The sequence below is a fragment of the Camarhynchus parvulus genome, unplaced genomic scaffold (genome assembly GCF_901933205.1).
Source record: "Camarhynchus parvulus unplaced genomic scaffold, STF_HiC, whole genome shotgun sequence".
NCBI lineage: Eukaryota > Metazoa > Chordata > Aves > Passeriformes > Thraupidae > Camarhynchus > Camarhynchus parvulus.
Genome location: NW_022147781.1, coordinates 43,215 through 67,851, shown reverse-complemented (window position 1 = coordinate 67,851; position 24,637 = coordinate 43,215). Strand labels below are relative to the sequence as shown.

The following is a 24,637-nucleotide window of genomic DNA, read 5'->3' as shown; positions in this document are numbered from 1 at the left end:
AATATTCTATTTTTATACATTATTTTATAAATTAATTACAGCAATTTATTATTATTTATATTACATTATCCTTTGTATTATATTGAATTTTTTCTATTTCATTATTTAAATTTATTATTCATTATTCAAAATTATTTATTTTTATTTTATAATTAATTTTACTATTTCATATTTTTTATTATTCTATGAATTTTTTTAATATTCGAATTTTTAATTTATTTTTTTATTATTCCATTTTTGTTTGGAATTTTTTTTATTTGGAATTTTTATTTATGAGAAATTTTTCATTGATTTGGAATTTTTAATTAATTGGGATTTTTTGATTAATTGGGAATTTTTAATTAATTTGGAATTTTTAATTAATTGGGATTTTAATTAATTTGGAATTTTTAATTAATTGGGATTTTTAAGTGATTTGGAATTTTTAATTAATTGGAATTTTAATTAATTTGGAATTTTTAATTAATTGGGATTTCTAATTGATTTGGAATTTTTAATTAATTGGGATTTTAATTAATTTGGAATTTTTAATTAATTGGGATTTTTAATTGAATTGGAATTTTTATTTATTTGGGATTTTTAATTAAGTTGGAATTTTTATTAATTTGGATTTTTAATTGAATTGGATTTTTTAGTTAACTGGGATTTTTCATTAATTTGGATTTTTTAATTGATCTGGAATTTTTAATTGATTTGGAATTTTTAATTAATTGGGATTTTTAATTGATTTGGAATTTTTAATTAATTGGCATTTTTACTTGAATTGGAATTTTTATTAATTTGTATTTTTAATTGATTTGGAATTTTTAATTATTTGGGATTTTTAATTAATTTGGAATTTTTGATTAATTGGGAATTTTTAATTAATTGGAATTTTAAATTGATTTGGAATTTTTAATTAATTTGGATTTTTAATTGATTTGGATTTTTAATTAATTTGGAATTTTTAATAAATTTGGATTTTTAATTGACTTAGACTTTTTGATTAATTGGGATTTTTATTGATTTGGAATTTTTAATTAATTTGGATTCTTAATCGAATTGGAATTTTTAATTGATTTGGATTTTTAATTGATTTGGAATTTTTAATTAATTGGGATTTTAATTAATTTGGAATTTTTAATTAATTGGGATTTTTAATTGATTTGGATTTTTAATTAATTGGGATTTTTAATTGAATTGGAATTTTTATTAATTTGGATTTTTAATTGAATTGGATTTTTTAGTTAACTGGGATTTTTCATTAATTTGGATTTTTTAATTGATCTGGAATTTTTAATTGATTTGGAATTTTTAATTAATTGGGATTTTTAATTAATTTGGAATTTTTAATTGATTTGGATTTTTACTTGAATTGGAATTTTTATTAATTTGTATTTTTAATTGATTTGGAATTTTTAATTATTTGGGATTTTAAATTGATTTGGAATTTTTAATTAATTTGGATTTTTAATTGATTTGGAATTTTTAATTAATTGGTATTTTAAATTGATTTGGAATTTTTAATTGATTGGGAATTTTTCATTGATTTGGAATTTTTAATTAATTTGGGATTTTTAATTAATTGGGATTTCTAATTGAATTGGAGTTTTTTACTTAATTGGTACTTTTAATTAATTTGTATTTTTAATTGATTTGGAATTCTTAATTGATGTGGATTTTTAATTGATTTGGAATTTTTCATTGATTTGGGATTTTTAATTTAATTGGATTTTTAATTGATTTGGGATTTTTAATTAATTGGGATTTTTATTGATTTGGAATTTTAATTAATTGGGATTTTTAATTAATTTGGAATTTTAAATTGATTTGGAATTTTTAATTGATTGGGATTTTTAATTAATTTGGAATTTTAATTATTTGGGATTTTTAATTGAATTGGAATTTTTAATTGATTCGGAATTTTTAATTTATTGGAATTTTCAATTCATTGGGATTTTTAATTGATTGGAGTTTTTAATTGATTTGGAATCTTTAATTAATTGTGATTTTTAATGTAATTAAATTAATTGTAATGTAATGTAATTAAATTAAATGTAATTAATTTGTATTTTTATTGATTTGGAATTTTTAATTATTTTTTTTTTTTTTTTAAATATTTTTTTTTTTTTTTTTATTTTTTTTTTTTTTTTTATTTTTTTTTTTTTTTTTTTTTTTTTTTTTTTTTTTTTAATTGAATTGTTTTTTATATTTAATAAATGATTTTATTTGGAATTTTTAATTGATTGGGATTTTTAAATTAATTGGTACTTTTAATCAATTTGTATTTTTTATTGATTTGGAATTTTTATTGATTTGGAATTTTTAATTGGTGTGGAATTTTTAATTGGTGTGGAATTTTTAATAAAATTGGGACTTTCTAATTAATCGGGATTTTTAATTGATTGGGGATTTGTAATGAATTGGCGATTTGTCATTAATTAATGTCGTGTCATTCATTGGGCTCTGGGACGGATTTGCCCGGAAATTCTTTAATGGGGGACGGGGGGGGGAGGGAGGGGACACAAAACTCCCCAAAGGGACCCGGAGATGTCCCAAAGCCACCCCAGGGATGTCCCAAAGCCACCCCAGGGATGTCCCAGGGATGTCCCAAAGCCGCCCCAGGGATGTCCCAGGGATGTCCCAGGGATGTCCCAAAGCCACCCCAGGGATGTCCCAGGGTGTCCCAGAGCCACCCCAGGGATGTCCCAGGGATGTCCCAGAGCCACCCCAGGGATGTCCCAGGGATGTCCCAGGGATGTCCCAAAGCCACCCCAGGGATGTCCCAGGGATGTCCCAGAGCCACCCCAGGGATGTCCCAGGGATGTCCCAAAGCCACCCCAGGGATGTCCCAGGGATGTCCCAGAGCCACCCCAGGGATGTCCCAGGGATGTCCCAAAGCCACCCCAGGGATGTCCCAGAGCCACCCCAGGGATGTCCCAAAGCCACCCCAGGTTCTCCTCTTCAGGATGTCCCACAGATGTCCCATGGATGTCCCACAGATGTCCCAGGGATGTCCCACAGATGTCCCAGGGATGTCCCAGGGATGTCCCAGGGATGTCCCAGAGCCACCCCAGGGATGTCCCAAAGCCACCCCAGAGATGTCCCAGGGTGTCCCAGGGATGTCCCGGAGCCACCCCGGCTTCTCCTCTTCAGGATGTCCCACAGATGTCCCACAGATGTCCCACGGATGTCCCATGGATGTCCCATGGATGTCCCATGGATGTCTCAAAGCCACCCCAGGGATGTCCCATGGATGTCCCAGAGATGTCCCAAAGCCACCCCAGGGATGTCCCAGGGATGTCCCAAAGCCACCCCAGGGATGTCCCAGAGCCACCCCCGGTTCTCCCCTTCAGGGTGTCCCACAGATGTCCCAGGGTGTCCCACGGATGTCCCAAAGCCACCCCAGAGATGTCCCATGGATGTCCCAGAGCCACCCCGGGTTCTCCTCTTTGGGATGTCCCAGGGATGTCCCACGGATGTCCCAGGGATGTCCCAGGGATGTCCCACAGATGTCCCATGGTGTCCCATGGTGTCCCATGGATGTCCCGGAGCCACCCCCGGTTCTCCTCTTCAGGGTGTCCCAAGACCATCGAGGCCACCCCAGGTTGTCCCCTGGTCAAGGGCGGCGTCCCCTCCAGGTTGTCCCCTCAGGGTGTCCCATGGATGTCCCATGGATGTCCCAAAGCCACCCCAGGATGTCCCACGGGTGTCCCAGAGCGACCCCAGCATGTCCCAGGGATGTCCCAGAGCCACCCCAGGTTGTCCTCTTCAGGGTGTCCCACAGATGTCCCAAAGCCACCCCTGGTGTCCCACGGATGTCCCAGGGTGTCCCACAGATGTCCCAAAGCCACCCCTGGTGTCCCACGGATGTCCCAGGGTGTCCCACAAATGTCCCAAAGCCACCCCTGGTGTCCCACGGATGTCCCAGGGTGTCCTACAAATGTCCCAAAGCCACCCCAGGTTGTCCCACGGATGTCCCAGAGCCACCCCAGGGTGTCCTCTCCAGGGTGTCCCATGGATGTCCCAAAGCCACCCAGGTTGTCTCCTTCAGGATGTCCCACAGATGTCCCACAGCCACCCCAGGGTGTCCCCTCCAGGATGTCCCACAGAAGTCCCAAAGCCACCAGGACCCCTCAGGACACCCCAGGACTCCTCAGGGTGTCCCAAAGCCACCCCAGAGTGTCCCAGGACCATCCAGGCCACCCCAGGGTGTCCCCTCAGGGTGTCCCATGGATGTCCCAGAGCCATCCCAGGTTGTCCTCTCCAGGATGTCCCATGGATGTCCCAGAGCCACCCCAGGATGTCCCATGGATGTCCCAGGATGTCCCACAAACACCCCAAAGCCACCAGGACCCTCAGGACACCCCAGGACTCTTCAGGATGTCCCAAAGCCACCCCAGGGTGTCCCATGGATGTCCCACGGATGTCCCAGAGTCACCTCAGGGTGTCCCACAGACGCCCCAAAGCCACCAGGACCCCTCAATATGTCCCATGAATGTCCCAGGGTGTCCCACAGATGTCCCAGAGCCACCAGGACCCCTCAGGGTGTCCCATGGATGTCCCACAGATGTCCCAGAGTCACCTCAGGGTGTCCCAAAGCCACCCCAGGACCCCTCAGGACAACCCAGAGTGTCCCATGGATGTCCCAGGATGTCCCACCGACGCCCCAAAGCCACCAGGCCCCCTCGGGGTGTCCCATGGATGTCCCAGAGCTGCCCCAGGATGTCCCATGGATGTCCCAGGATGTGCCACCGACGCCCCAAAGCCACCAGGACCTCTCAGGATGTCCCATGGATGTCCCACAGATGTCCCAAAGCCACCAGGACCCCTCCAGCTCCACCCCATCCCCTCCCCCATCACTCCAGGCTCCTCCCGCCCCTCCCCCTTTTCCCCCCATCTCCTCCCCGGGATTGTCCCCGGGATTGTCCCCAGGATTGTCCCCGAGGTCCCCCCGAGGTTGTCCCCGGGATTGTCCCCTCATGGTGGCCGGGGCTGGCTCCCCGCGGGCCGGAAGAGGCGCCAGGTGCCGCGGCAGATGAGGCCGAACCAGTAGAGCTGGGGCGCGGCCAGGGCGGCGGCGGCGGCGTTGTAGGCCGGGGGCAGCGCGGCGGGCACGCGCAGCAGGGACAGCCCCCGGTGGCGCCCGTAGCGCCAGTAGAGGTACGGGAAGAGCAGCACGCGGCAGCCCAGGAAGGTCAGCAGCAGGGCCACCGCGTTGAGCTTGTGCAGAGCCGTGTGCTGCCGGCGGAACTGCGGGACGGACAGACGGACGCGGTGAGGTGGGGTGGGGTCTCCGGGGGGTTGGGGGTAAGGGGGCACCAGAATGGTTCTTCTGGGGTGAGGGGAAGGGGAGGAATTTGTGGTGGTCACATCTCAGGGGGGTTTGGAGAAACCAATGGAGGGGTGGGAGAGCAGATCTGGATGTGGTTCTGAGGTCTCCAGGGGTTGGGGGATAAGGGGGCACCAGAATGGTTCTTCTGGGGTGAGGGGAAGAGGAGGAATCTGTGGTGGCCACATCTCAGGGGGGTTTGAGGAGAACAATGGGGACACTCTGGAACAGGTCCAGATGTGGTTCTGGGGTCTCTGGGGGGTGAGGAACCCATGGAAACCTCAAAAGTTCTTGTGGGGTGAGGAGAAGGGGAGGAATTCATTGTGGTCACATCTCAGTGGGGTTTGAGGAGAACAATGGGGACACTGTGGAACAGATCCAGATGCGGTTCTGGGGTCTCTAGGGTGTCACAAATCCATGGAGACCTCAAAAGTTCTTGTGGGGTGAGGACAACAGGAGGAATTTGTGATGGTCACATCTCAGGGGGGTTTGGAGAAGACAACTGAGGGGTGGGAAATGGGATCCCGATGTGGTTCTGGGGTCTGCAGGGGTTGGGGGACAAGGGGAGACCTCAAAAGTTGTCGGGGGATGAGGAGAAGGGGAGGAATTTGTGGTGGCCACATCTCAGGGGGGTTTGAGGGGAACAACGGGTCCCCTCAAACGGTTTGAGGGGAACAGGTCCAGATGTGGTTCTGGGGTCTCTGGGGGGTGAGGAACCCATGGAAACCTCAAATGTTCTTGTGGGGTGAGAGGAACAGAAGGAATTTGTGGTGGCCACATCTCAGGGGGTTTGGAGGAGCTGATAGGGCCAATGTGGGACCTTCTGGAAGTGATCCCAATGTGGTTCTGGGGTCTCTGGGGTGTCACAAATCCATGGAGAGCTCAAAAGTTCCTCTGGGGTGAGGAGAAGGGGAGGAACTTGTGGTGGCCACATCTCAGGGGGGTTTGAGGAGAAGAATTGGGAGCTCCTGGAGAGGACCCGGAGGGGTTTGGGGGGATCTCATTGGGATTTGGGGAATTTGGGGAGATTTCTGTAAATGTGGGGATTTGGAGGGGATTTGGTTGGGAGTTCTGGGGGAATTTGGGGAAATTTTTGACGGAATTTTGGGGGAAATTTTGGGGAATTTTTTTCTGTTTTTTTTCCCGATTTTGGGGGGAATTTTTTTATTTTTGGGGATTTTGGGGCGGTTGGATTTTCTTAAATTTTGGGGGAATTTTTTGAGAAATTTTTGGGATTTTGTGGAATTTTTGGGGGATTTTTTTGGATTTAAAAAAATTATTTTGGGGCACTTGTGGGGATTTTGGGGGGAAATTTTTCCTGAATTTTGGGGAATTTTTTGGGAATTTTTGGGGAATTTTGGGAAATTTTTGGATGAAATTTTTGTGACATTTTGGGGGAATTTTTGGGGGAAATTTTGGGGATTTTTTTCCGATTTTTTGGGTGAATTTTTTGGGAATTTTTTTATTTTTGGGGATTTTGGGGGTTGGATTTTTAAATTTGGGGAATTTTGTTTTTTTGGGGAATTTTGTGGAATTTTGGGGGGATTTTTGAAAATTTTTGGGGAATTTTGGGGTTTTGGGGAATTTTTATTTGGGGGAATTTTTGGGAAATTTTTCAAAATTTTGGGGATTTTTGGGGAAATTTTGGGCTGATTTTTGGGGGAATTTTTGGGAATTTTTTATTTTTGGGGATTTTGGGGAGGTTTTTTTTTAATTTTGGGAATTTTTGAGAAATTTTTTTGGGGATTTTTTGGGGTTTTTTTTTTTTTCAAAATTTCTTTTTGGGGCACTTGTGGGGATTTTGGGGGGAAATTTTTCCTGAATTTGGGGGAATTTTTTGGGAATTTTTGGGAAATTTTGGGAAATTTTTGGATGAAATTTTTGTGACATTTTGGGGAATTTTTTGGGAAAATTTGGGATTTTTTCCGATTTTTTGGGTGAATTTTTTGGGAATTTTTTTATTTTTGGGGATTTTGGGGCGGTTGGATTTTCTTAAATTTTTGGAGGAATTTTTGAGAATTTTTGGGGGAATTTTGGGGTTTTTGGGATTTTTAAAAAATTTTTTTGGGGGATTTGTGGGGATTTTGGGGGGAAATTTTTTGGGGAATTTTTGGGGAATTTTTGGGAATTTTTGTGAATTTTTTTTTTGTGAAATTTTGGGGAATTTTTGGGGGAAATTTGGGGATTTTTTTCCGATTTTTTGGGTGAATTTTTGGGGAATTTTTTTATTTTTGGGGATTTTGGGGCGGTTGGGTTTTCTTAAATTTTTGGGGGAATTTTTGAGAAAATTTTTGGGGAATTTTGTGGAATTTTGGGGGGATTTTTTGGGATTTTTAAAAATTGATTTTGGGGAATTTGTGGGGATTTTGGGGGAAATTTTTCGGGAATTTTTGGGGAAATTTTTGGATGAAATTTTTGTGACATTTTGGGGATTTTTGGGGAAATTTTGGGATTTTTTCCCATTTTTGGTTTTGTGAATTTTTGGGAATTTTTTATTTTTGGGGATTTTGGGGGGTTGGATTTTTTTTTTAATTTTGGGGAATTTTTGGGGATTTTTGGGGATTTTTGTTTTAAAATTTTGGGATTTTGGGGATTTGGGGGGTTTTTGGGGGAATTTTTCGGGAATTTTGGGGGAATTTTTCGGGAATTTTTGGGGAATTTTTGGGGAAATTTTTGGATGAAATTTTTGTGACATTTTGGGGGGAATTTTGGGGAAATTTTTGGGATTTTTTCCGATTTTTTGGGTGAATTTTTGGGGAATTTTTTTATTTTTGGGGATTTTGGGGCGGTTGGATTTTTTTGAGTTTTGAGATTTTTTCGGGGGATTTTTGGGGATTTTTTGGGAATTTTTAAATTGATTTTGGGACATTTTGGGGATTTTGTGGGGAAATTTTTCCTGAATTTTGGGGGAAATTTTTTGGGGATTTTGGGGGAATTTTGGGAAATTTTTGGATGAAATTTTTGTGACATTTTGGGGAAATTTTGGGGGAAATTTTGGGGATTTTTTTCTTTTTGGGTGAATTTTTGGGGAATTTTTTATTTTTGGGGATTTTGGGGCGGTTGGATTTTTTTAAATTTTGGGGGAATTTTTGAGAATTTTTGGGGGAATTTTGTGGAATTTTTGGGGGATTTTTTGGGATTTTTCAAAATTGATTTTGGGGCACTTGTGGGGATTTTGGGGGAAAATTTTCCTGAATTTTGGGGAAATTTTTTGGGAATTTTTCGGGAATTTTGGGGAATTTTGGGAAATTTTTGGATGAAATTTTTGTGACATTTTGGGGAATTTTGGGGGAAATTTTGGGGATTTTTTTCCGATTTTTTGGGGGAATTTTTTGGGGAATTTTTTTATTTTTGGGGATTTTGGGGCGGTTGGATTTTCTTAAATTTTGGGGGAATTTTTGAGAAATTTTTTTGGGAATTTGTGGAATTTTTGGGGGATTTTTGGGATTTTTAAAAATTTGATTTTGGGGGATTTGTGGGGATTTTGTGGGGAAATTTTTCCGAATTTTGGGGGGATTTTTCGGGAATTTTGGGGAAATTTTGGGTTGGATGAAATTTTTGTGACATTTTGGGGGATTTTTGGGGAAATTTTGGGATTTTTTTCTGATTTTTTGGGTGAATTTTTTGGGGAATTTTTTTATTTTTGGGGATTTTGGGGGCGGTTGGATTTTTTTAATTTTTGGGGGAATTTTTGAGAATTTTTTTTGGGAATTTTTGGGGGGATTTTTTGGGATTTTTTAAAATTGATTTTGGGGGATTTGTGGGGATTTTGGGGGAAATTTTTCCTGAATTTTGGGGGAATTTTTTGGGAATTTTTGGGGAATTTTGGGGAATTTTGGGAAATTTTTGGATGAAATTTTTGTGACATTTTGGGGGAATTTTTGGGGAAATTTTGGGATTTTTTTTGATTTTTTGGGTGAATTTTTTGGGGAATTTCTTTATTTTTGGGGATTTTGGGGCAGTTGGATTTTCTTAAATTTTTGGGGGAATTTTTGAGAATTTTTTGGGGGAATTTTGTGGAATTTTGGGGGATTTTTTTGGGATTTTTTCAAAATTTCTTTTGGGGGATTTGTGGGGATTTTGGGGGAAATTTTTCCTGAATTTGGGGAATTTTTGGGAATTTTGGGAAATTTTGGGAAATTTTTGGATGAAATTTTTGTGACATTTTGGGGGAATTTTTGGGGAAATTTTGGGATTTTTTCCGATTTTTTGGGTGAATTTTTTTGGGAATTTTTTTTTTTTGGGGATTTTGGGGGGGGTTGGATTTTCTTAAATTTTTGGGGGAATTTTTGAGAATTTTTGGGGAATTTTGGGGGGATTTTTTGGGATTTTTAAAAAATTTCTTTTGGGGCACTTGTGGGGATTTTGGGGGAAATTTTTCCTGAATTTTGGGGGAATTTTTCGGGAATTTTTCGGGAATTTTTCGGGAATTTTTGGATGAAATTTTTGTGGCATTTTGGGGAATTTTTGGGGAAATTTGGGGATTTTTTCCGATTTTTTGGGTGAATTTTTTGGGGAATTTTTTTATTTTTGGGGATTTTGGGGAGGTGGGATTTTTTTTAATTTTGGGGGAATTTTTGAGAAATTTTTTTTGGGAATTTGTGGAATTTTGGGGGATTTTTTGGGATTTTTAAAAATTGATTTTGGGGGCATTTGTGGGGATTTTGGGGGAAATTTTTCCTGAATTTTGGGGGAATTTTTCGAATTTTTCGGGAATTTTTGGGGAATTTTGGGAAAATTTTGGATGAAATTTTTGTGACATTTTGGGGGAATTTTGGGGGAAATTTGGGGATTTTTTTCTGATTTTTTGGGTGAATTTTTGGGGAATTTTTTTATTTTTGGGGATTTTGGGGCGGTTGGATTTTCTTAAATTTTGGGGAATTTTTGAGAAATTTTTTGGGAATTTGTGGAATTTTGGGGGATTTTTTGGGATTTTTTCAAAATTGATTTTGGGGGAATTTGTGGGGATTTTGGGGGGAAAGTTTTCCTGAATTTTGGGGGAATTTTTGGGGAATTTTGGGAAATTTTTGGATGAAATTTTTGTGACATTTTGGGGGGAATTTTGGGGAAATTTTGGGATTTTTTTCTGATTTTTTGGGGAATTTTTGGGGAATTTTTTTATTTTTGGGGATTTTGGGGCAGTGGGATTTTTTTAAATTTTGGGGGAATTTTTGAGAAATTTTTTTTGGGATTTTGTGGAATTTTGGGGGATTTTTTGGGATTTTTTCAAAATTTCTTTTGGGGCACTTGTGGGGATTTTTGGGGGGAAATTTTTCCTGAATTTTGGGGGAATTGTTCGGGAATTTTTCGGGAATTTTTCGGGAATTTTGGGAAATTTTTGGATGAAATTTTTGTGGAATTTTGGGGATTTTTTTCCGATTTTTTGGGTGAATTTTTTGGGAATTTTTTTATTTTTGGGGGAAATTTTGGGGCGGTTGGATTTTTTTAAATTTTGGGGGAATTTTTGAGAAATTTTTTTTGGGATTTTGTGGAATTTTGGGGGGATTTTTTGGGATTTTTAAAAAATTTGATTTTTGGGGGATTTGTGGGGATTTTGGGGGGAAATTTTTCCTGAATTTTTGGGGAATTTTTCGGGAATTTTTGGGGAATTTTGGGAAAATTTTGGATGAAATTTTTGTGACATTTTGGGGGAATTTTGGGGGAATTTTTGTTTTTTTTCCGATTTTTTGGGTGAATTTTTGGGGAATTTTTTTATTTTTGGGGATTTTGGGGAGGTTGGATTTTCTTAAATTTTGGGGGAATTTTTGAGAAATTTTTGGGATTTTGTGGAATTTTTGGGGGATTTTTTGGGATTTTAAAAAAATTATTTTGGGGCATTTGTGGGGATTTTGGGGGGAAAGTTTTCAGGAATTTTGGGGAAATTTTGGGAAATTTTTGGATGATTTTTTTGTGACCTTTTGGGGGGAATTTTGGGGAAATTTTGGGATTTTTTTCAGACTTTTTTGGGTGAATTTTTGGGGAATTTTTTTTATTTTTGGGGATTTTGGGGCAGTGGGATTTTTTTAAATTTTGGGGGAATTTTTGAGAATTTTTTGGGGGAATTTTGTGGAATTTTGGGGGGATTTTTTGGGATTTTTTAAAATTTATTTTGGGGGCATTTGTGGGGATTTTGGGGGGAAATTTTTCCTGAATTTTGGGGGAATTTTTCGGAAATTTTTCGGGAATTAGGGGAAATTTTTGGATGAAATTTTTGTGACACTTTTGGGGATTTTTGGGGAAATTTTGGGATTTTTTTCCGATTTTTTGGGTGAATTTTTTGGGAATTTTTTTATTTTTGGGGATTTGGGGGCGGTGGGATTTTTTTAAATTTTTGGAGGAATTTTTGAGAAATTTTTGGGGAATTTTGTGGAATTTTGGGGGATTTTTTTGGATTTATTAAAATTGATTTTGGGGAATTTGTGGGGATTTTGGGAAAATTTTTGGATTTTTTGTGAATTTTAAAAAATATTTTGGGACATTTTGGGGGATTTTTTTATTTTGGGGGATTTGAGGGATTTTTTGGATTTTGGGGGTTTTGGGGAACTTTGGGGGGAATTTTTTTATTTTGGGGGATTTTTAAATGGGATTTTTATGGAATTTTTATGGGATTTTCCCATTTTTGGTCATTTCTGGGTCATTTGTTGTGGGATTTTTTTGGGATTTCAGGATTTGGGGCCATTTGGGGCCATTTGGGGCCATCTCTCAGCAGGCCAAGGAGCTGACCAAGGTGGATTTTGGGGGCGGATTTTATGGGATTTTTAATGGGATGTTTATGGGATTTTTCCATTTTTATGGGATTTTTTGGAGTTTTTTGGGATTTCAGGGTTTGGGGACATTGGGGACACTTTGGGGACATCTCAGCAGGACGAGGACCTTGCCCAGGTTTGGAGTGGATTTTATGGGATTTTTATGGGATTTTTATGGGATTTTCCCATTTTGGGCCATTTCTGGGTCATTTTTAGTGGGATTTTTTTGGGGATTTTTTGGGATTTCAGGATTTGGGGACATTTGGGGACATTTGGGGACATTTGGGGCCATCTCTCACCAGGACAAGGAGCTGACCCAGGTGGATTTTTGGGTGGATTTTGGGGGTGGATTTTATGGGATTTTTATGGGATTTTTATGGGATTTTTCCATTTTTTTACGGGATTTTTGGGGTTTTTTGGAGTTTTTTTGGGATTTTTGGATTTGGGGACATTGGGGACACTTTGGGGACATCTCAGCAGGACGAGGAGCCGGCCCAGGTTTGGAGAAGATTTTATGGGATTTTTATGGAATTTTTATGGGATTTTTCCATTTTTGGGTCATTTCTGGGTTATTTGTTGTGGGATTTTTTTAGGATTTCGGGATTTGGGGACATTTGGGGACATTTGGGGCCATTTGGGGACATTTGGGGACATTTGGGGCCATTTGGGGCCACCTGTCACCAGGACGAGGAGCTGACCCAGGTGGATTTTTGGGTGGATTTTGGGGTGGATTTTATGGGATTTTTAATGGGATGTTTATGGGATTTTTCCATTTTTTACGGGATTTTTTGGGTTTTTTGGAGTTTTTTGGGATTTTTGGATTTGGGGACATTGGGGACACTTTGGGGACATCTCTCCAAGACGAGGAGCTGGCCCAGGTTTGGAGAAGATTTTATGGGATTTTTATGGGATTTTTATGGGATTTTTATGGGATTTTCCCATTTTGGGTCATTTCTGGGTCATTTTTAATGGGATTTTTTTGGGATTTTTGGATTTGGGGCCATTTGGGGACATTTGGGGCCATTTGGGGACATTTGGGGCCACCTGTCACCAGGACGAGGAGCTGGCCCAGGTGGATTTTGGGGCGGATTTTGGGGTGGATTTTACGGGATTTTAATGGGATTCTTCCATTTTTTATGGGATTTTTGGGGTTTTTTTGGGGTTTTTTGGGATTTTTTTGGGATTTCAGGATTTGGGGACATTTGGGGACATTTGGAGACATCTCTCACCAAGACGAGGAGCTGGCCCAGGTTTGAGGTGGAGTTTTTGGGATTTTTATGGGATTTTTATGGGATTTTCCCATTTTTGGTCACTTCTGGGTCATTTTTTATGGGATTTTTTGGGGATTTTGTTGATTTTTGGGTTTGGGGACATTTGGGGACATTTGGGGACATTTGGGGCCACCTGTCACCAGGACAAGGAGCTGGCCCAGGTGGATTTTGGGGCGGATTTTTGGGTGGATTTTATGGGATTTTTATGGGATTTTTATGGGATTTTTCCATTTTTATGGGATTTTTTGGAGTTTTTTTGGGATTTTGGGATTTGGGGACATTGGGGACACTTTGGGGACATCTCAGCAGGACGAGGAGCTGGCCCAGGTTTGGGGGATTTTTGGGTTTTTGGGTTTTATGGGTGGATGGATTTTCCATTTTGGGGCCTCTGTTTTTGGGTTTTTGGGGGTTTTGGGTTTCAGGTTTGGGGCATTGGGGCCATTTGGGGCCATTTGGGGCCATCTCTCACCAGGATGAGGACCTGGCCCAGGTGGATTTTGGGGCGGATTTTATGGGATTTTATGGGATTTTTACGGGATTTATCCATTTTGGGGCCATTTTTAGTGGGATTTTTTCGGGGTTTTTTGGGTTTGGGGACACGGGTGACACTTTGGGGACACTTTGGGGCCACCTCTCACCAGGATGAGGACCTTGCCCAGGCACACGAAGGGGGTTTGGTGGTGGATTTTATGGGATTTTTATGGGATTTATCCATTTTTGGGCCATTTTTAACGGGATTTTTTCGGGGTTTTTTGGGTTTGGGGACACGGGTGACACTTTGGGGACACTCGGGGCCACCTCTCACCAGGATGAGGACCTTGCCCAGGCACACGAAGGGCGTGCTCAGCTCGGCCATCAGCAGACAGCCCAGGAAGAAATCGCCCTTGCCCTGGCGCCACAGCTGGGGACACACGGGGCACACGCGGCGTCACCAAAGGGCCCCAAAAATGTCCCCAAGGTGTCCCCAACCCCCCCCAGAGTGTCACCAAAGGGTCCCCAACACCCCAAAAATGTCCCCAAGGTGTCCCCAACCCCGCAAATGTCACCCGATGTCCCCAAAGTGTCCCCAGGGTCCCCAACCCCCCCAAACCCCCGTGTCCCCAAAGGTCACCCAATGTCCCCAAGGTGTCCCCAACACCCCAAAAATGTCCCCAAACCACCCGGAGTGTCCCAAGGTGTCCCCAACGCCCCCCAAATGTCACTCAGGGTCCCCAAAGTGTCACCAGGTGTCCCCAAGGTGTCCCCGACACCCCAAAGTGTCCCCAGGTGTCCCCAAAGTGTCCCCAACCCCCTGAGTGTCCCCAACCCCTCCAAATGTCACTCAGGGTCCCCAAAGTGTCCCCAAACCCCCCAGAGTGTCCCCAGGGTCCCCAGAGTGTCCCCAATCCCCCAAAGTGTCCCCAGTGTCACCAAGGTGTCCCCGACCCCCAGAGTGTCCCCAACCCCTGTGAATGTCACCCAGGTGTCCCCAAAGTGTCCCCAAGCCCCTGAGTGTCCCAGAGTGTCCCCAGGTGTCCCCAAAGGCCCCAGTTTTCCCCGATTTCCCCCAATTTTCACCGATTTCCCCCCAATTTTCACCATTTCCCCCCATTTTCCCCCCCCAGCTGTGCCCAGCTGTGCCCAAACCCCCCAATTTTCTCCAATTTTCCCCGATTTCCCCCCAATTTTCGCCATTTTCCCCCCATTTTTCCATTCCCAGCTGTGCCCAGGTGCCCCCAGGTGCCCCCAGCTGTGCCCAGCTGTGGCCAAACCCCTCAATTTCCCCCCAATTTTCACCGATTTCCCCCCAATTTTTCCCCATTACCCCTCCCAGCTGTGCCCAAACCCCCAAATTGCACTGTTTTTTGCCCAATTTTCACCAATTTTCTCCCAATTTTCTCCATTTTCCCCCCATTTTTCCATTCCCAGGTGTATCCCAGGTGCCCCCAGCTGTGCCCAGGTGTGCCCAGCTGCCCAAATCCCCCAATTTTCACCGATTTTCTCCCAATTTTCGCCATTTTTTCCCATTTCTCTATTCCCAGCTGTGCCCAGCTGTGCCCAGGTGTCCCTAAAACCCCCAATTTTCACCGGTTTTCTCCCAATTTTCACCGATTTTTCACCATTTTTCCCCTCCCAGCTGTGCCCAGCTGTAGCCCAGCTGTGCCCAGGTGTATTTAACCGTGCCCAGGTGTGCCCAGGTGTGCCCACATCCCCCAATATTCACCAATTTTCTCCCAATTTTCGCCATTTTTTCCCCATTTTCCATTCCCAGGTGTGCCCAGCTGTGCCCAGGTGTGCCCAGCTGTGCCCAGCTGTGCCCAAACCCCCCAATTTTCCCCAATTTTCACCGATTTTTCCCCATTTTTCCCCCCTAGCTGTGCCCAGCTGTGCCCAGGTGTATCCCAGCTGTGCGCCCAGGTGTGCCCAAAGCCCCCAATTTTCACCGATTTTCTCCCAATTTTCGCCATTTTCCCCCCCTTTTTCCATTCCCAGCTGTGCCCAGGTGTGCCCAGCTGTGCCCAGGTGTGCCCAAATCCCCCAATTTTCTCCGCTTTTCACCGATTTTAACCCAATTTTCTCTCCCCTTTTCCCCCATTTTTCCCCCCCAAGCTGTGCCCAGGTGTGCCCAGGTGTGCCCAGGTGTATCTCAGCCGTGCCCATGTGTCCCTAAAACCCCCAATTTTCACCGATTTTCTCCCAATTTTCGCCGTTTTTTCCCCATTTTCCCCTCCCAGCTGTGCCCAGCTGTGCCCAAACCCCCCGATTTTCTCCAATTTTCACCGATTTCCCCCCAATTTTCGCCGCTTTTCCCCCCATTTTTCCATTCCCAGCTGTGCCCAGGTGCCCCCAGCTGTGCCCCCAGCTGTGCCCAGCTGTGGCCAAACCCCCCAATTTTCCCCCAATTTTCCCCGATTTCCCCCCAATTTTTCCCCATTACCCCTCCCAGCTGTGCCCAAACCCCCAAATTGCACTGTTTTTTGCCCAATTTTCACCGATTTTCTCCCAATTTTCACCATTTCTTCCCCATTTTTCCATTCCCAGCCATGCCCAGGTGTATTTAACCGTGCCCAGGTGTGCCCAGCTGTGCCCAAAGCCCCCATTTTCACCGTTTTTCTCCCAAATTTCTCCATTTCCCCATTTTTCCCCCCAAGCCGTGCCCAGGTGTGCCCGGGTGTCCCCAGGTGTCCCTAAAACCCCAATTTTCACCATTCTTCTCCCAATTTTCATTGTTTTTCCCCTCCCAGGTGTGCCCAGGTGTATCCCAGCTGTGCCCAGTTGTGCCCAGCTGTGCCCAAACCCCCATTTTTCACCGATTTCCCCCCAATTTTCCCCATTTTTCCCCCGCAAGCTGTGCCCAGCTGTGCCCAGCTGTGCCCAAACCCCCATTTTTCACCGACTTTCTCCCAATTTTCGCCATTTTTTGCCATTTTTCCCCCCAAGGTGTATCCCAGCTGTGCCCAGCTACGCCCAGCTGTGCCCAAACCCCCCAATTTAGATTTTCACCGGTTTTCTCCCAATTTTCGACGTTTTTTCCCCATTTTTCCCCTCCCAGCTGTGCCCAGCTGTGCCCAGGTGTCCCTAAAACTCCCAATTTTCACCGTTCTTCTCCCAATTTTCACCGATTTTCTCCCAATTTTCGCCGGTTTTTCCCCATTTTTCTCCCCAAGGTGTATCCCAGGTGTACCCGGGTAACCCCAAAATCCCCATTTTTCACCCAAATTTCACGGGGTTTTTTTTGTTTATCCCCTCCCAGGTGTGCCCAGCTGTGCCCAGGTGCGCCCGGGTGTGCCCAGGTGTGCCCAGGTGTGCCCAGGTGTATCTCAGCCGTGCCCATGTGTCCCTAAAACCCCCAATTTTCACCGATTTTCTCCCAATTTTCACCGTTTTTTCCCCATTTTCCCCCCCCAAGCTGTGCCCAGGTGTGCCCAGGTGTGCCCAGGTGTATCCCAGGTGTGCCCAGGTGTGCCCGGGTAACCCCAAAATCCCCATTTTCCACCCAAATTTCACGGGGTTTTTTTTGTTTATCCCCTCCCAGCTGTGCCCAGCTGTGCCCAGGTGTGCCCAGGTGTGCCCAGGTGTCCCCAGGTGTATCTCAGCCGTGCCCAGTTGTGCCCAAATCCCCCAATTTTCTCCAATTTTCACCGATTTTTCCCCATTTTTCCCCTCCCAGCTGTGCCCAGCCGTGCCCAGCTGTGCCCAGGTGTGCCCAAATCCCCCAATTTTCTCCGCTTTTCACCGATTTTAACCCAATTTTCTCTCCCCTTTTCCCCCATTTTTCCCCCCAAGCTGTGCCCAGGTGTGCCCAGGTGTATCCCAGGTGTATCCCAGGTGTGCCCAGGTGTGCCCAGGTGTATTTAACCGTGCCCAGCTGTGCCCAGGTGTATCCCAGCTGTGCCCAAACCCCCCAATTTTCTCCAATTTTCCCCGATTTCCCCCCAATTTTCGCCATTTTCCCCCCATTTTTCCATTCCCAGCTGTGCCCAGGTGCCCCCAGGTGCCCCCAGGTGTGCCCAGCTGTGGCCAAACCCCCCAATTTTCCCCCAATTTTCCCCGATTTCCCCCCAATTTTTCCCCATTACCCCTCCCAGCTGTGCCCAAACCCCCAAATTGCACTGTTTTTTGCCCAATTTTCACCAATTTTCTCCCAATTTTCTCCATTTTCCCCCCATTTTTCCATTCCCAGGTGTATCCCAGGTGCCCCCAGCTGTGCCCAGGTGTGCCCAGCTGCGCCCAAATCCCCCAATTTTCACCGATTTTCTCCCAATTTTCGCCGTTTTTTCCCATTTCTCTATTCCCAGCTGTGCCCAGCTGTGCCCAGGTGTCCCTAAAACCCCCAATTTTCACCGGTTTTCTCCCAATTTTCACCGATTTTTCACCATTTTTCCCCTCCCAGCTGTGCCCAGCTGTAGCCCAGGTGTGCCCAGGTGTATTTAACCGTGCCCAGGTGTGCCCAGGTGTGCCCACATCCCCCAATTTTCACCGATTTTCTCCCAATTTTCGCCATTTTTTCCCCATTTTCCATTCCCAGGTGTGCCCAGCTGTGCCCAGGTGTATCTCAGCCATGCCCAGCTGTGCCCAGATGTGCCCAGGTGTGCCCAGCTGTGCCCAAACCCCCCAATTTTCTTCAATTTTCACCGATTTTCTCCCAATTTTCGCCGTTTTTTCCCCATTTTTCCCCTCCCAGGTGTGCCCAGGTGTGCCCAGGTGTATCTCAGCCGTGCCCAGGTGTCCCTAAAACCCCCAATTTTCACCGATTTTCTCCCAATTTTCGCCGTTTTTTCCCCCTTTTGCCATTCCCAGCTGTGCCCAGGTGTGCCCAGCTGTGCCCAGGTGTGCCCAGGTGTGCCCAGGTGTATCTCAGCCGTGCCCAGGTGTCCCTAAAACCCCCAATTTTCACCGATTTTCTCCCAATTTTCACCATTTTTCCCCCATTTTCCCCCCCAAGCTGTGCCCAGCTGTGCCCAGGTGTGCCCGGGTGTGCCCAGGTGTGCCCAGGTGTATCTCAGCTGTGCCCAGTTGTGCCCAAATCCCCCAATTTTCTCCAATTTTCACCGATTTTTCCCCATTTTTCCCCTCCCAGGCTGTGCCCGGGTGTGCCCAGGTGTGCCCAGGTGTGCCCAGGTGTGCCCGGCTGTGCCACTCACGGTGGCCACGGGGAAGCAGACCAGCACCATGGCCAGGTGGTGCAGCACCATCAGCAGCTCCTGGCGCAGGAAGGCGGCGGCGGCGCGGGGCGGGGCCGGGGCGCCGGGGGCATGACCTTTGACCTGGGCGCGGCACAGGTGGCACAGGTACATGGCGTACACGTCGTACACGAAGTAGGGCACCGCCAGCGGCGGGTACGCCCACGCCAGCCAGTGCCTGTGGGGACAGGTGACACACGTGAGACACAGGTACCCCCAGGTGTGCCCAGGTGTGCCCAAGATGTGCCCAAGATGTGTCTCAGGTACCCCAGGTGTGCCCAGGTAGCCCCAGGTGGGCACCGGAGTATTTTGGTTTTACCCCAGGTGTAACCCAGGTGTGCCCAGGTGTGCCCAGGTGTGCCCAGGTGTGCCCAGGTGTGCCCCATGTATGCCCAGGTGTGTCCCAGATACTCCCAGGTGTGCCCAAATGTATCCCAGGTGTCCCCAGGTGTCTCCAGGTGTGCCCAAGACCTGTCTCAGGTGTGCCCAGATGTATCCCAGGTGTAACCCAGGTATGCCCAGGTGAGCTCAGGTGTGCCCAAATGTATCCCAGGTGTACCCAGGTGTATCCCAGGTGTGTCCCAGGTGTGCCCAGGTGTGCCCAGGTGTGCCCAAGATGTGTCTCAGGTACCCCCAGGTGTGCCCAAGTAGCCCCAGGTGTGCCCAGGTGTATCCCAGGTACCCCCGGGTCTCTCCCAGGTGTGCCCAGGTGTGTCTCAGGTACCCCCAGGTGTGCCCAGGAGTGTTTGGTTTAGTCACAGGTGTGCCCAGGTGTGCCCAAATGTATCCCAGGTGTGTCCCAGGTGTGCTCAGGTGTGCCCCAGGTGTGCCCACGTATGTCCCAGGTACTCCCAGGTGTGCCCAGGTGTGCCCCAGGTGGGCACAGGTGTGCCCAGGGAACTCCCAGGTGTGCCCAGGTGTGCCCAAATGTCACCTAATGTATCCCAGGTGTGCCCAGGTGTGCCCAAATGTCACCCAATGTAACCCAGGTGTAACCCAGGTGTAACCCAGGTGTATCCCAGGTGTGCCCAGGTGTGCCCAGGTGTGCCCAGGTGTGCCCAGGTGTGTCCCAGGTGTGTCCCAGGTGTCCCTCACCTGTCATCGATGACGTTGTTCTGGCAGGAGCTGGAGATGATGAACCCGGCCGTGGAGGCCATGACGGCCTGAACGGAGGAGACCAACCTGGGGTGGGACAGGTGAGACACAGGTGTGACACGGGTGTGACACAGGTGTGACAGGTGTGACACGGGTGTGACACAGGTGTGACACGGGTGTGACACAGGTGTGACACGGGTGTGACACGGGTGAGACACAGGTGTGACACAGGTGTGACACGGGTGTGACACGGGTGAGACACGGGTGTGACACGGGTGTGACACGGGTGTGACAGGTGAGACACGGGTGTGACACAGGTGTGACACAGGTGTGACACAGGTGTGACACAGGTGAGACACAGGTGTGACACGGGTGTGACACGGGTGAGACACGGGTGTGACACGGGTGAGACACGGGTGTGACACGGGTGTGACACAGGTGTGACACGGGTGTGACACGGGTGTGACACAGGTGTGACACAGGTGTGACACAGGTGTGACACGGGTGTGACACAGGTGTGACACAGGTGTGACACAGGTGTGACAGGTGAGACACGGGCGTGACAGGTGTGACACAGGTGTGACACAGGTGTGACACGGGTGTGACACAGGTGTGACAGGTGAGACATGGGTGTGACAGGTGTGACACGGGTGTGACATGGGTGTGACAGGTGAGACATGGGTGTGACACGGGTGTGACAGGTGTGACACAGGTGTGACACAGACACGGGTGTGACACAGGTGTGACACAGGTGAGACAGGTGTGACACAGGTGTGACACAGGTGTGACACGGGTGTGACATTGGTGTGACAGGTGAGACATGGGTGTGACACAGGTGTGACACGGGTGTGACACAGGTGTGACACAGGTGAGACAGGTGTGACACAGGTGTGACACGGGTGAGACACGGGTGTGACACAGGTGTGACACAGGTGTGACACAGGTGAGACAGGTGTGACAGGTGTGACACAGGTGTGACACGGGTGTGACACAGGTGTGACACAGGTGTGACATGGGTGTGACATGGGTGTGACATGGGTGTGACACGGGTGTGACACAGGTGTGACAGGTGTGACAGGTGTGACACAGGTGTGACACGGGTGTGACACTAATGACACACAGGTGACACTGATGACACGCAGGTGACACACAGGTGACACGCGGGTGACACTCGGGTGACACTCGGGTGACACATTGGTGACACTCGGGTGACACTGATGACACACAGGTGACACTCGGGTGACACTCGGGTGACACTCGGGTGACACTGATGACACACAGGTGACACTCGGGTGACACTCAGGTGACACGCGGGTGACACTCAGGTGACACTCAGGTGACACTAATGACACACAGGTGACAGGTGACACGCAGGTGAGACTCGGGTGACACTCGGGTGACACGCGGGTGACACATTGGTGACACGTTGGTGACACTCGGGTGACACGTTGGTGACATGTTGGTGACACGTGGGTGACACATTGGTGACACGCAGGTGACACTCGGGTGACACTCGGGTGACACTCGGGTGACACGCAGGTGACACGCGGGTGACATGTTGGTGACACTCGGGTGACACGTGGGTGACACATTGGTGACACTCGGGTGACACGCAGGTGACACTCGGGTGACACGCGGGTGACACATTGGTGACATGCAGGTGACACTCGGGTGACACACAGGTGACACTCGGGTGACACGCGGGTGACACGCGGGTGACACTGATGACACACAGGTGACACGCGGGTGACACGCGGGTGACACGCAGGTGACACGCGGGTGACACGCAGGTGACACATTGGTGACACGTTGGTGACACTCGGGTGACACGCAGGTGACACTGATGACACACAGGTGGCACGCGGGTGACACTCGGGTGACACATGGGTGACACATTGGTGACACGCGGGTGACACTCGGGTGACACTGATGACACACAGGTGACACGGGTGACACTCGGGTGACACTAATGACACACAGGTGACACGTGGGTGACACGTTGGTGACACGCAGGTGACACTCGGGTGACACTCGGGTGACACGCGGGTGACACATTGGTGACACGTTGGTGACACTCGGGTGACACTCAGGTGACACTCGGGTGACACACAGGTGACACGCGGGTGACACGCAGGTGACACACAGGTGACACGTTGGTGACACTCGGGTGACACTCGGGTGACACGCGGGTGACACTCGGGTGACACGCGGGTGACACGCAGGTGACACACAGGTGACACTCGGGTGACACGCAGGTGACACACAGGTGACACTTGGGTGACACTTGGGTGACACGCGGGTGACACGCGGGTGACACGTGGGTGACACGCGGGTGGCACGCGGGCGCTGGGCGGCTGACGTCCCTAGCCGTCCCCGTGTCCCCTGCTGTCCCCAGCCACCGCAATCCTGCCCTGCCCCCGAGTGTCACCGAGTGTCACCAACCCCCCGGATTGTCACCAACCCCCGCCCCGGGCCCCGCCGGGCCCCCCGGGCCCCCCCCCGGGCCCCCCGGGCCCGCGCCCGCCGGGCCCCCCCCGCCCCCCGGAGTGTCACCGAGTGTCACCAACCCCCCCCCGGATTGTCACCAACTGTCACCAACCCCCGGGCCCGGGCCCGGCCCCCGGATTGCCAAACACCAACGCTGAGCGTCACCGAGCGTCCCCACCCCCGACCGCCACCAAGCGCCACCAACCCCCGGACCGCCACCGAGCGCCCCCCCCCCCCGAGTGTCACCAACCCCCCCGGAGTGTCCCTGTCCTGTCCCTGATCCTCTCTGGATTGTCACCAAGCCCGGATTGTCCCCAACCCCCCCTGGAGTGTCCCCAACCCCCCCGGCCTGGCCCTGTCCCTGTCCCTGTCCCTGTCCCTGTCCCTGTCCCTGTCCCTGTCCCTGATCCCCCCTCTGGCCTGGGCCACCGCCGGCCTGGATGTGGCCCTGTCCCCTCCTGTCCCCATCCCTGTCCCTCCCCTGTCCCCCCCTGTCCCATCCCATGTCCCCATCCCTGGCCCCTCCCCTGTCCCCCTCCTGTCCCCTCCTGTCCCCATCCCTCCGTCCCTGCCCTGTCCCTCCTGTCCCCATCCCTGTCCCATCCACCTGGCCCCCCTCTGTCACCCCACCCTCGTGCCACCTCCAGCCTTGTCCCATCCCTGTCCCTTGTCCCCCCCCCTCCTGCCCCTGTCCCCTCCCTGGCCTGTGGTCCTCCCTGAGCCCCTGTCCCCTGCCGTGTCCCCCTTCCATCCCCAAGTCCCCTCCCTGTCCCCATCCCCCTGTCCCCTCCATGTCCCCTGTCCCCGCCCCAAGCCCCCCCCGCCCCCCCCCCCCCCCCCCCCCCCCCGCTCCCCTGTCCCCCTCCCGTCTGCCTCCTGCCCTGTCCCATCCCCTGTCCCTGCCGTGTCCCTCCCCTGTCCCTGCCCTGGCCCACCTCCAGCCTTGGCCCTTGTCCCCATCCCCTTCCCCTCCCCTGTCCCTCCTTGTCCCTTCCCTGGCCCGGCCCCCCATCCCCTGTCCTCCCTGTCCCCATCCCCTGTCCCCATCCCTGTCCCCCCATCCCTGTCCCATCCCCTGTCCCCATCCCTGTCCCTTCCCCTGTCCCTCCCCTGTCCCTGTCCCCATCCCTGTCCCCATCCCTTCCCCATTTCAGTCCCCTGTCCTGTCCCCCTGTCCCTCCCGGTGTCACCTGGCGGCCAGCACGGTGTCCCCATCCCCATTGTCCCCATCTGTCCCCCACCGCCCGCGCCCGCCCCCGCCCGCTGTCCCCGGGTGTCACCTGGCGGCCAGCACCGTGTCCCCATCCCCATTGTCCCCATTGTCCCCCCGCTGTCCCCGCTTTCGGTGTCACCTGGCGGCCAGCACGGTGTCCCTGTCCCCATTGTCCCCATTGTCCCCATTGTCCCCCCGTTGTCCCCGGTGTCACCTGGCGGCCAGCACCGTGTCCCCATTGTCCCCACTGTCCCCATTGTCCCCGTTGTCCCCGGTGTCACCTGGCGGCCAGCACGGTGTCCCCATCCCCATTGTCCCCACTGTCCCCCCGTTGTCCCCGGTGTCACCTGGCGGCCAGCACGGTGGCGCGGCTCTGGGGACAGCCGGCGATGGCGGCCAGGCCGCGGCGCGCCAGCACGAAGAGCCCCGGGAAGAAGACGAGCCCCGGCACGCAGAGCAGCCCCGCCGCCAGCCCCGGCGGCGACACCGGCGACAGCGGCGACACCGACACCGGCGGCGACAGCGGCGGCGACACCGCGGCGCCGGGCATGGCCGGGCGGGCGGGGCCTGCCGGGGGATGGGCGGGGCGTCAGGGGGGGATGGGCGGGCTGGGGACAGCGAGGGGACAGCGCGGGGACAGCGCGGGGACAGCGCGGGGACAGCGCGGGGCACGGAGGGGACAGCGCGGGGACAGCGGCGACAGCGGGCATGGCCGGAGGGGGCGGGGCCACGGGCGCCGCAGGGACAGCGGGGCTGGGGGCGGGGCTGGGGGCGGGCGGGGTTTGGGGGTTTAGGGGCGTGGCCAAAGGGGGAGGGGACGAGGAGACAGCGGGAATGAATGGGGGCGGGGC

The 24,637-nt window shown here is 49.0% G+C and overlaps 1 protein-coding gene across 2 annotated transcripts; it reads right to left on the bottom strand.

Moving 5' to 3' along the window:
* Positions 1-4,926: 4,926 nt before the first annotated feature.
* Positions 4,927-24,335, bottom strand: TLCD3B (TLC domain containing 3B). 2 transcript variants are annotated; one of them, XM_030969619.1, is made up of 5 exons: positions 24,134-24,335; positions 20,087-20,173; positions 18,953-19,169; positions 14,134-14,229; positions 4,927-5,232 (listed from the first exon to the last, which is right to left on the bottom strand). In XM_030969619.1, exons 2-5 carry the CDS (start codon positions 20,146-20,148, stop codon positions 4,960-4,962), a joined length of 648 nt encoding a protein of 215 aa, XP_030825479.1. In that variant the 5' UTR covers positions 20,149-20,173; positions 24,134-24,335; the 3' UTR covers positions 4,927-4,959. The 2 variants fall into 2 exon arrangements, with proteins under 2 accessions (XP_030825479.1, XP_030825478.1); XM_030969618.1 differs by having other exon boundaries at positions 19,001-19,169; positions 24,134-24,255.
* Between the last annotated feature and the right edge of the window lie 302 nt (positions 24,336-24,637).

Bases quoted from the DNA above. Each gene is read 5' to 3' on its own strand.
- TLCD3B (XM_030969619.1), bottom strand. From the start codon at position 20,148: ATGGCCTCCACGGCCGGGTTCATCATCTCCAGCTCCTGCCAGAACAAC. The intron at 19,170-20,086 runs GTGAGGGACACC...CTGTCCCCACAG, and splicing joins AACAACGTCATCGATGACAG to GCACTGGCTGGCGTGGGCGT. The intron at 14,230-18,952 runs GTGAGTGGCACA...GTGTGTCCCCAG, and splicing joins TCTGCTTCCCCGTGGCCACC to CTGTGGCGCCAGGGCAAGGG.